The 12699-nt window shown below is 37.8% G+C and overlaps 2 protein-coding genes across 2 annotated transcripts; both read right to left on the bottom strand.

Annotated features, from left to right (window-relative positions):
* Positions 1-318: 318 nt before the first annotated feature.
* LOC125658613 (E3 ubiquitin-protein ligase TRIM71-like) lies at positions 319-2611 on the bottom strand. Its single transcript, XM_048889922.2, has 2 exons — positions 2333-2611; positions 319-2231 (listed from the first exon to the last, which is right to left on the bottom strand). The coding sequence occupies exon 2, from the start codon at positions 2214-2216 to the stop codon at positions 594-596; it is 1623 nt and encodes a 540-aa protein (XP_048745879.2). The 5' UTR covers positions 2217-2231; positions 2333-2611; the 3' UTR covers positions 319-593.
* An 8285-nt stretch (positions 2612-10896) lies between these two features.
* Positions 10897-11964, bottom strand: LOC130050589 (E3 ubiquitin-protein ligase TRIM71-like). Its single transcript, XM_056150823.1, has one exon. The coding sequence runs from the start codon at positions 11962-11964 to the stop codon at positions 10897-10899; it is 1068 nt and encodes a 355-aa protein (XP_056006798.1).
* Positions 11965-12699: the final 735 nt, after the last annotated feature.

The raw sequence follows: 12699 nt of genomic DNA, 5'->3' as shown, positions 1-12699 counted from the left end.
CAACTCTTAATTTTGTATTTTTATAGAAGTTACAAGATTGATCACTATTCGTTATCTTCACCTTTTCATGTCGGTGATCACTACTTGTTTGGCCCCACAAATACACAGACAATGCTATATATAGAAATGTCATGATTTAAAATTCTGTCAATGCGTTCTCGCAGAAAAAACTCCTTACGATTCGATTACTTATGTACAACGTCAGAAATACGCCAAAAGTACATTCGATCCACTTTTCGATAAACATGTCTCCGCAAGGACATTTTTCGGCTAGAAAGAATTCTCAATTGGCCTGTTCGATTTTAAGACACAAAATAGTAACAATTCGAATTCTCTCTTCATTCAAGAAAATAATTTGAAAATATACAATTTATCATCGACATTTCAATCATCCAGGAGAAGTCAAACATTTATTACGTCATATTACGGATTTTCTAATCACGTACAACAGGCATTTAGAATTCATCATATAACTGTAGAAAGTGTTTGTGTATTTCTATGCACGGCATGTTTTTATTTTTCATTCCTATCTTTTTATTTTGATCTCTCCCATTTCATTGTGTCAAGTATTGTATCCCAGGTCTATGAAATCCTTATTGAAGAAACCGAATCTTAATAACATCACCGGATGCATAATCTGCGACATACAGGTAGTTATCCAAACCGACGCACAGTCCCCGGGGATCCACACGTGGACAGTTTATAACTGTAAGAAACTTTCCGTTTTGATCAACAACGTGGACACAAGCATTACCTAAATCTGAAACAAGAATATTACTCAGGATGTCGGTGGTTATCCCTTTCGGTCTGAATTCAGTTTTGCGCAAACTTGACGGATTTCCTTTATACCTGAATCTGAATTTCGTATCTTGACTGACAACCACCACTGCGCACGCATCTCTGTCTGCCACACAGATATCAAAGTTCCTGTTCTCGCAAATGCACTTTTGGTTTGGACCAACTGAATAGAGAGGTTTCCCTTTACTTTCAAATTGGATAATTTCCTTCTCTTCACGTCCATGATATCGGACAACTCTAGTTTCTCTTCCGTAATCATTAACACTTGTCATGACGATCAGAAGATCGCCAGCAGAAGTGATGCAGAAACCGCGAACTCCCCAGCCATGTAGACTGATCAATTCTTCATTCTGTTCACGTTTAACAATGTGAATCGCCTTGCCACCCTTTCCCGCGTAAAGAAGATGGCCTTGATTTGTCACTGATACAAGTTTTTCGACTGACAGTTTGGTGTCGATTGACTTCTTAGTGGACTTGTCATTCACATCCAATAGTTTTATTTGATCGCCATTTCCCGTTGCCCATATCCCAATCCTGTCTAGAAATGCAACACCATAAAGTTGAGAATAACCAGTCGCTATTCTATGGACCATTAGCGGTGTTTCCATCAGTCTGACTTTTGCTATAGCGGTGGACAGTGTTCCAAACATTTCACGGAGTTGTACAGAGTCGATCCTCTTTGTAGAGAAAACCGGCATCGTCAGCACGGGATCGTCTGATAGACTTTTGTAAATCTTGTTGTTTGGTGTGAAGTGGAAGACTTTGTTAATGTCGTTAGAGTCTAGTGTTTCTTTTAATGAGGACACTTCCCTGTCGATCTCGGTCAAATTCTGCTGGACTTCTGTTCTTGTTGTCGTCAACAGTTCCACGTGATTTTTCCTAATACTCTCAATTTCGGACTGCACCTCCTTAACAATTTGATCAATTTCTCTTTTCAGTTCTTCTCCGTGTTTAGACACAGTGTCTAGAAGTGCCGTGCATTCCTTTTCTAGATCCGCAATTCGCTTCTCCATTTTCGAAGCTTGATCCGCGTGTTTCACTCGAATATTTTCTTGGAGATCTGTTATCTTTTTTTCAAACGCTCTCTTCTTATCATCAAAAATGTCTACAATGTTTTTAAATCGATGACCGGCGTGTTTTTCAGATGTTGCGCAAATGAAACAGATTGGTACAGTGCACTGCTGGCAGTGCATTTCACACCGCTTGTTATCATGTAATGTACACGTTGGATACACAGGGGCGGATTTCCTGGACTGGAATCTAACGACTTTGGGATCCTCGCATTCCTCCGATGAGATGTGGTCTCCTACACAGGTCTTACACAGCTTGACAAGACACGTATCACAGTGCATCTGTACCACATTCTCTTCACATAATTCACAGCGTAGGACGTCTTGGGCTCGGTTGTGAGGGTCCATCTTTACTTTAGATGTCTGAAATGAATTACGTCAGAGATCGAAACAAACACGCATCATTATTTCCGTGTGCTGTATTTGCTATACACTCTATAAGTATGATAATCTAGAGTCCTCACCTAATCTCTCACAATGGCGGCCGTTCACATCAAGAAAAGATATCCTATGATCCAAGGCAGGTAACCCGTGTTTTAAATCTTGACGCAATTGCTGTAAATTGCATTTGAAATTAACTAAATTTCAGAAGTTATGTTTTCTACACAATGGATTATGTCAGAGATCGTAACAAGCACGCATCATCATTCCCTCCTGTTGTATTTCCTTATATAGTATATAGGGCCGATACCCTACCGTAATCAATAGTCCTACCTAAACTATCACAATGGCTGCCGTCCTCGACTATAAAAGATATCATATCATCCCAGGTATGTGACCCGTGATTTAAATCAGAAAGCGATTGGTGTAGATTGCAGTTAAGGAGGTACTCTACATCGTCCTAATCGCTGACTTCCTTTCAAAACATGAATGAAAATATAAATATTTACATTTATTCTTTAATCCTGTGATAAAATGCATAAGAGAATTTTGAAGGATATTTGTTGATAAATGCAAGGATCGAATAACTGTAAATCTGTAAGGCATATGAACACTGTCTATCATGTTGTCTGCAATTAGCCGACAGGAACCAGTAATTTTGTAATTAATAATAGTAGGGGTCTGTACCATACCACCTTCTAAAAAGATTATTATAACCCTACATGATCCAACCTCTGGTATATTCAGGGAACCTTGTTTGCCCAACTCTCTATTTTGTATTGTTTCTATGAGTTATGAGATTGATCACTTTTCGTTATCTTTACCTTTCATTAGGGGGTGGTATGATATAGACCCCTACTATTATTATTACAGACAAAATCACTAGTTCCTGTGCTCGGTGCACGTGTGCAGAATGAAAGCAAAGCTTTGTTATCCATTCCCGTCTCAAACAACACAAGTGCACCTCATTCGATGGTAGAGAAGTTGATCTTATGATAGAGGCATTTTTTTTTAAGACGATAGTCTCATAACTGCAACGGTGTATGCAAAAAAAGTTTCTCAATGCGCGTTATTTAATTTGTATGCACACACTGTTGCAGTTATGAGATTACATCTTTCAAAAAATAATAATTCATTGCTTAACTATCAGCAATACTTGTCTATTCATTTCAAATGCCTAAATTTTGCAGCCCTTCGCGGATAATGGTGACGTCTCCATATGCATGTACAATCAATCAATCAATAAAATATCATTTTCTAGCTGAGTAACTCAGTAGCTGAACTGCAGATCGCGAATTCGGGTCCAGCAGGCGTTTTTTGAAGAAAAAAAGTTCAGATTGCTTTCTATTAAAACTGCATTTTATTACTAAATAAAAGTAAATTTGAAAGTGTTCAATTCCAAATTATTGTTGTACATATCATTCACTTTAAATCAATAACAAATTTCTGTGGTGTAGCATACCTCCTTAAAATGAATAGAGTTTCAAAAGTGTCATATCCTGCACTGTAGACAATGTTGCTAGAGTATAGATAACATACTTAAAGATTCTCAATATTTCCTCCACAGGACTATCTTCAAGTATGTTATCTATGTCATGTAGGGGAAATATTGACAATCTTCAAGAATGTTATCTATGTCATGTAGGGGAAAATTGACAATCTGTAATGTTATCTATGTCATGTAGGGGAAATACTGATATTCTTTAATATTATCTATGTCATGTAGGGGAAACATTGAGAATCGTTTAGTATGCTATCTATGTCATGTAGGGGAAACATTGACAATCTCTAATGTTATCTATGTCATGTAAGGGAAATATTGACATTCTTTAATGTTATCTATGTCGTGTAGGGGAAATATTGACAATCTTTAATGCTATATATGTCATGTAGGGGAAACATTGACAATCTTTAAGTATGTTATCTATGTCATGTAGGGGAAAAATTGAGAATCTTTAATGTTATCTATTTCATGTAGGGGAAAGATTGACAATCTTTAATGTTATATATGTCAAGTTGGGGAAATATTGACAATCTTTTAGTATATTATCTATGATCTTGAAACATTGTCTGCAGTGTAGGATATGACACTTTTGAGATTTTCAATATTTCCCCTACAGGCACTGGTCGCGGTAGTTCAGTGGTAAAGTGTTCGCTTCGCAACAGGGAGGTCGTGAGTTCGAGCCCCGCTCATGGCATGGCCGGGTCAAACGAACGATGTTAAAACGGGTTGTGATTGCTCCTTTCCTAAACGCTCGTCATTTATAAGTGATAATCACGGTTCTTTCGTATATGTCCTCAAAAACCGAGGTCTCGTATCACGGCATGCGTTGGCACGAAAAAGAAACATTACTGCTAAGGCTCTGAGCGCTAAGCATAGATCTAAATTTGTGGTACTTCACATACAGCTGGTGACGTCTCAATATTAGTGAAAAATTCTCAACGAGACGGAAAACATTCAATCGATCTCCTAGAGGACACAAAATGTTGTAATATATTTTCTCTATAGAACTTGCATTCTAGAGAACAAGAAAATGGGGTTTTCATTAAAACACGGTAGATTTTTCTCAGTAGATTAAACATTTTAAGGTAACATTGGTCCCGGATTTAATGTGACCCTTTGATCCAACGATAATGTATCACCACACCACTGGACGATGTTCCTGTGAATAAGTTATGACGTCTGTATACTAATAATAACACCTTGTTATTTTTTCGATCTTAAAATTCAAACCCCCTACCATGGACCTCGAGTATTGGCGTGAAAGAAGCTAAATCTACGATATCTTGCTCACATTTTGAAGCCCTTGACCAGAGTGGGTATCGTAGCAGCCCACGTGGATTTTCGCCCCGGGTACTCCGGTGTCCTCCCATGTAAAAGCCCCCCCCCCCCCCCCAACGCTAATATCCAAGCCGATGATAAACAGGAGGAGTATAAAAATTGTTTTTAAAAACAAATCAAGAAACAAAACAACAACAACAATATAAGAACAAACACCCCCCAAAAGAATGTTTTTCAAGCAAAATACACGTAGGTGTGCCGTCTGGATTACGTTTATTCATGCCAAATGATTATTATTGAAAATTTTTAACACAATCGTCTTTCTTCATTTTACTACTGTCGTAATGTTTGAGGCAATGTTAAAAACAAGAACGGTCGTTACAAATAACAAGCTGCTAGATGGATTATGAATAGAAATTTTTCTACACCTACACGAAAGAAATGATACAGCAACTTAAGGGGCTGCCTCCATCCGGCTATTTTGTATGTAGAACTATCATTCTTGTCTTCAAAGGTTTACATGGTTTAACTCCCAATTATTTAGATGTTTTTCAAAATGATTACGAAATTAGCAGCAAATCTACCACGGGAGAGGTTTAATAAGTTGCTAGAACTTGTAACTAATCCATATGTATATCTATACAATAAAATATGTTCAAATCAAAAAAACATTAATTCAGAGTAATTCATTTTATATCCAGAGGACAAAGACACAATATTTTGAATATTTTTGTAATTTACGATTCAGTTCTGTAATAATATGTCCACAAAATTAAGCATAATATCCAATATTGGAAACTTTTAAATCTGCTATTTTACTTTTTCACCCTGAGATTTAAAAAGAACACACACGTGCTCATTTATTGTTGTTTTCAGTTTTACGAGGGTTGTTCGATATGTAATGTGTATTGTACTATATCTCAAAAGCATTCGACTCAAATGGTGAAATGAACATTACATTCTCCACGGTTTGAAATACATAATTTCAATCTCGGAATCTATTTCTGAGATGCCTCACGGTACGCTGATTCAGGTAGACCTCTGAGGCACTGACTGATGGCTGAGCCAAGGGCTTGTCGGGACTTGTAACGACGACCAGTTAAGAACTTTTTAAGTTTTGGAAAAAGGAAAAAGTCGCATGGGGCTACATATGGAGAGTATGGTGGGTGTAGCAAGACGGTAACCTTCTCCGACTTCAAAAATTGCTTCACAAGCTCAGATGTATGTGATGGAGCATTATCATGAAGTAGACAAGCATGACTAAATCCTGACACAGGGCGTTGTTTATGATACTATTTCTTCAGCTTTTTTTAGTATAACATCTCAGTAATACCGACCTGTAACACTTTTGCCCTTCGATACCGGAATCTGTACAGCTTTACCATCACATGAGAAGAATATGCAATAAAGAACCTTCTTTGTGCTTATGGTTCTTTGGCAACAACAGGTCTTCTACCGTGTTTAGTAAGCCATATTTTGTTTCCAATTTTTCTTACTGGTTCGAAATAGTGAATCCATGTTTTGTCACCAGTAACAATGTTTGCAAATTGTCTTTGACTGAATTTGGAAAACATTTTGAGCAATTGCTTAGCGGTTTGTACTCGTACCCGTTTCTGGTCATCTGTCAATATATGTTGTATCCATCTGGCAGAAATCTTTCGTACTTTCAAAATACGCTTCAAAATGAAATGCACCCACGATAGCGATATGCCAACAGTTTTGGCAATATCACGAATCGTGTATCTGCCATCACTTTCAATTATTTCCCTGACTTTTGAGACATTTGCCCTGCCTGTTACAGTCACAGGTCGGCCAGATTTTGCTGCATCTTTGACGGAATATGTGCCAGTCAGAATGTTTTTACAAACTGTCTCATAAGATTCCTTATCAGACCCATAAATTTCCCCCAGTATTCAGTAAAACTCTGCACTACCGAGTGACCGAGTTTTGTGCGAACTTTTATATAAGCTCGAATTTCTTCAATATTCTCAACCCGTTTTCCAACCATTTTTACAACAGTGGTCAACGACTGGCTCTATTGAAATGACTATAAATTTAAAACTATATGGAGCTGAAGGCTCGTGTTTATACATTTGGAAAGGTATTGAATAGAGCCATTCAAGAGTATCATCATCCAGGAAATCGTGCAAAGCGTTATATCGCGCTGTGGGACAAAACACATTACATATCGAACAGTCCTCGTATGTATGCAGATAGCGTATGTATGTAACATAACTTCATATACTGATTATTGTATCTTCATAATGCTGCTGACTATATGTATCTGATCAGAACCACCATGTGAACTAGTTCTGAGACCTATATGTTTCTGCTGAACTAATTGTGCTATCCTTTATAAGTAAAGGACACTATTATCATCATCATGCAAGGTGAAGATAACGAACAGTGATCAATCTCATAACTCCTACAAACAATACAAAATAGATAGTTGGGCAAACACGGACCCCTGGACACACCAGAGGTGGGATCAGGTGCCTAGGAGGAGTAAGCATCCCCTGTTGACCGGTCACACCCGCCGTGAGCCCCATATCCTGATCAGGTAAACGGAGTTATCCGCAGTCAAAATTAGTGTGCCAAGAACGGCTTAACAATCGGTATGAAACACGTCAGACAGCATTTGACCCAATGCGAGGTTGTATTGACGAACTAGATCGTTATAACGACCATAGAATTTGCGAAATGCTGACTTCAGTCGAGACTGTTGAAATCCCTGTACCATCAACTTGTTTGTCAGTAGCTTACCTCGATTTAAAAACTGACTATACCCAGAACAAGCTCTTGCATATCGAATTAGTTGAGATATATAAACATATATTGAAATATATGCACTTTGACTACTTGTATCAATGTAATAAGCTGTCCCGCAAGTACTGACTTTTCTGGTACGGAGGTCTCTATCTCCATGTAGAGTTGTCGTTCGTTACTCTCCCAGACAAGACATGAATGTATGAGCTGATAGTAGAGAGTGTGGGGGTCTATGAGAATTATTTAAACACCAGCCTAGTCTCGCTCTTCTCAGACTCTTGCGACATTGCACGAGCGAGAGTCTGGTATGGTTAATATTTCAAGTTTGTGATTTCAAATCGAGGCCAACCGAGAAATCGTGCGAGAACGAGACTAACACCAGCACCCCCCCCACCCCCCCCCCCCCACCCCCCCGGTTTTACGAAATTTGTTAGTTAAATCCTCTTGGATGAACACATAGTTGGATAACCTTGAGTCCCTTCTTTGAGTGTCATTAACTCAAAGACGTTTTGAGTGCCATTTACTCACGGATGCTTTGAGTGCCATTTACTCACGGGTGATTTGAGTCTCCTTTCTCACGGATGTTTTGAGTCGTATTTACTCACCGATGATTTCATTTCATTTATTCATGTATGCTTTGAGTCTCTTTACTCACAGATGTTTTGAATCCCATTTACTCAAGGATGCTTTTAGTAATATTTACTCACGGATGATTTGAGTTTCATTTATTCACGTATGCTTTGAGACCCATTTACTCATGTATGTTTTGAGTCCCAAGTACTCAAGAATATTTTGAGTCCCATTTACTCACGGATATGCTTTGAGTACCAATAACTCACGGATGCTTTGAGTCCCACTTACTCACCGATGCTTCGAGTCCAATTTACTCATGGATGGTTTAAGTCAGTGGTTTGGTTAGTGCCAACTTCCTAGTGGTTTGGCGCTCACTTCGCAACCTCAAGTTCCAGATTTCTTTCTCGATCCCCACGCCGCAATATATATATATATATGACATTTATAATAGATGGTGTCTGTTCGTCCCTCCAAGTACCCGATATTAGAAGTGAATTAAATGCTAATTTTGTTGAAAGCAGCTTAATTTGACACAGTCACAAATTTACCTTTTTCACACAATTTACCTAAAGTGCACTTAAATGTGATATATATAATAAACTTTGATCGATTTCCATTTCTTTTGAAAACTTCGTAAGCGATAACATTTCGCAATCTTTGTTTACAAAATAAATAATAAACTCTCTAAAATGAGCCTCTTTGATAATGTATAGCCTTAATTTTGTGAAACTTTTTAAACACACTAGACAGTAGATTTTGGTCATTAAAAGTAAAATAAGAAAATTGAGTTGGAAATCGTGGATCAGTCCCATTAAAAGAATACTTCGCTCAATCCTCACACTTAGATATTTCGCTCAATCCTCACACTTAGATTTTGGATTCTAGAAGTTCGTTTTGTTTCCTTATTAAATATCAATAATATAATATGCTTTAACGTAAATATGTTTAACTGTTTAGCAAATCCGCAAAGGAATCCAAATAATATCCTTGCTTCCCCAACTCTTAATTTTGTATTTTTGTAAAAGTTATAAGATTGATCACTGTTCGTTATCATCACCTTTTTATGTCGGTGATCACCACTTTTTGGCCCCACAAATACACAGGCAATGCTATAGATAGAAATGGCATGATTTAAATTATATCAATGCGTTTTCGCGGAAAATCTTCGTTGGATTACTTATTAGACCATGGGCTAGTAAAGGTAATGGGGGACCCCCCTAGGGATTTTGCAAACAAGTATTTTTTAAAAGTACATAGTCTCTTGATTATAAATCAGGTTGTTTGACATTTCTACGTGGGGGCGTTTACGAGTTTGGGGGCAAAAAGCACAGATAATATGGACCTTTGAAAACAATTATTTTCTGGAAGTATGTAACCATTTAACTATAAATCAGATTGTTTGTATGAAAACCTTATCCAATTTAGGGGCAAAAGCCTAAAATTTGTAAGAATAATAGCCGAAAACTGGAGAAACTTTTCAGATCCGATGTAGATGTCGTTGACATTTGGAAAAAAGTATTTTGTGAACATATGTAACCCTTTGATTATATATCAAGTTGTTTAACATAAATATTGTGGCATTTAGGAGGTTTGGGGCTAAATTATGATTTTTCTTCGACTAGAAAGAATTCTCAATTGGCCAGTTCGATTTTAATCCACAAAATAGTAACAATTTGAATTATCTCTTCATTCAAGAAAATAATTCGAAAACGTACAATTTTTCATCAACGTCTCAAACATCCAGGAGAAGTCGAACATTTATTACGTCATATTACGGATTTTCTATTATATTAAATCACGTACAACATGCATTTAGAATTCATCATATAACTGTAGAAAGTACTTTATTACAACGACTTTTATGCACGGCATGTTTCTACATCTATTTTTCGTTCCTATCTTTTTATTTTTGGTCTCTCCCATTTGTGTCAAGCATTGATTTCTAGGTCTATGAAATCCTTATTGAAGAAACCGAATCTTTATAACATTACTAGATGCAGTATCTGCAACATACAGATAGTTATCCAAACCGACGCACAGTCCCCAGGGCTCCACACGTGGACAGTTTATAAATGTGAGAAACTTTCCGTTTTGATCAACAACGTGGACACAAGCATTATACATATCTGAAACAAGGATATTACACAGGATGTCGGTGGTTATGCCTTTCGGTCTGAATTCATTTAAACGCAAACTTGATGGATTTCCTTTATACCGGAACCTGAGTTTCATATCTTGACTCACGATCACTACTGCGCACGCATCTCTGTCTGCCACACAGATATCAAAGTTCCTGTTCTCGCAAATGAACTTTTGGTTTGGACCAACTGAATAGAGAGGTTTCCCTTTACTTTCAAATTGGATAATTTCCTTCTCTTCACGCCCATGATGTCGGACAACTCTAGTTTCTCTTTTGTCATCACTTGTCATGACGACCAGCAGATCGTCAACGGAAATGACACAGAAACCAACAACTCCCCAGCCTTGTAGACTGATCAATTCTTCACTCTGTTCACGTTTAACAATTTAAATCGTCTTGCCTTTCCTCTCCGCGTAAAGAAGATGACCTTGAGTTGTCACTGATATAAGTTGATCGCCTGACAGTTTGGTGTCGATTGACTTCTTTATGGACTTGTCATTCACATCAAATAGTTTTATTTGTTGGGCATCTCCTGTTGCCCATATCCCAATCCTGTCTAGAAATGCAACACCATAAAGTTGAGAATAACCAGTTGCTATTCTATGGACCATTAGCGGTGTTTCCATCAGTCTGACTTTTGCTATAGCGGTGGGTTTGGTTACAATGTTGGACAGTGTTCCAAACATTTCACGGAGTTGTACGGAGTCGATCCTCTTTGTAGAGAAAACCGGCATCGTCAGCACGGGATCGTCTGATAGATTTTTGTAAATCTTGTTCTTTGGTGTAAAATGGAAGACTTTGTTGATGTCGTTAGAATCTAGTGTTTCCTTTAATGAGGACACTTCCCTGTCGAGTTCGGTCAAATTCTGCTGGACTTCTGTTCTTGTTGCCGTCAACAGCTCCACGTGATTTTTCCTAATACTCTCAATTTCGGACTGCACCTCCATAACAATTTGATCAATTTTTCTCTTCAGTTCTTCTCCGTGTTTAGACACAGTGTCTAGAAGTGTCGTGAATTCCTTTTCTAGATCCGCAATTCGCTTCTCCATTTTCGAAGCTTGATCCGCGCGTTTCACTCGAATATTTTCTTGGAGATCTTTTATCTTTTTTTCAAACTCTCTCTTCTTTTCATCAAAAATGTCTACAATGTTTTTAAATCTATGACCGGCGTGTTTCTCAGATGTTGCGCAAATGAAACAGATTGGTACAGTGCACTGCTGGCAGTGCATTTCACACCGCTTGTTATCATGCAATGCACACGTTGGATACACAGGGGCGGATTTCCTGGACTGGAATCTAACGACTTTGGGATCCTCGCATTCCTCCGATGAGATGTGGTCTCCTACACAGGTCTTACACAGCTTGACAAGACACGTATCACAGTGCATCTGTACCACATTCTCTTCACATAATTCACAGTGTAGGACGTCCTGGGTTCGGTTGTGAGGGTCCATCTTTATTTTAGATTCCTGAAATGAATTACGTCAGAGATGGAAACAAACACGCATCATTATTTCCGTGTGTTGTATTTGCTATACACTCTATGAGTATCATAATCTAGAGTCCTCACCTAATCTCTCACAATGGCGGCCATCCACAACAACAAAAGATAAGGCAGGTAATCCATGCTTTAAATCTTGACGCAATTGCTGTAAATTGCATTTGAAATGAACTAAATTTCAGAAGTTATGTTTTCTACACAATGGATTATGTCAGAGATCGTAACAAGCATGCATCATCATTCCCTCCTGTTGTATTTCCTTATATAGTATATAGGGCCGATACCCTACCGTAATCAATAGTCCTACCTAAACTATCACAATGGCTGCCGTCCTCGACTATAAAAGATATCATATCATCCCAGGTATGTGACCAGTGATTTAAATCAGAAAGCGATTGGTGTAGATTGCAGTTAAGGAGGTACTCTACATCGTCCTAATCGCTGACTTCCTTTCAAAACATGAATGAAAATATAAATATTTACATTTATTCTTTAATCCTGTGATAAAATGCATGAGAGAATTTTGAAGGATATTTGTTGATAAATGCAAGAATCGAATAACTGTAAATCTGTAAGGCATATCAACACTGTCTATCATGTCGTCTGCAATTAGCCGACAGCAACCAGTAATTTTGTAATTAATAATAGTAGGGGTCTATACCATACCACCTTCTAAAAAGATTATTAT

Source organism: Ostrea edulis, chromosome 9, assembly GCF_947568905.1.
Source record: "Ostrea edulis chromosome 9, xbOstEdul1.1, whole genome shotgun sequence".
Taxonomy (NCBI): Eukaryota; Metazoa; Mollusca; class Bivalvia; order Ostreida; family Ostreidae; genus Ostrea; species Ostrea edulis.
The sequence above is the reverse complement of the archived record's forward strand: the minus strand, read 5'-3'. Positions and strand labels throughout refer to the sequence as shown.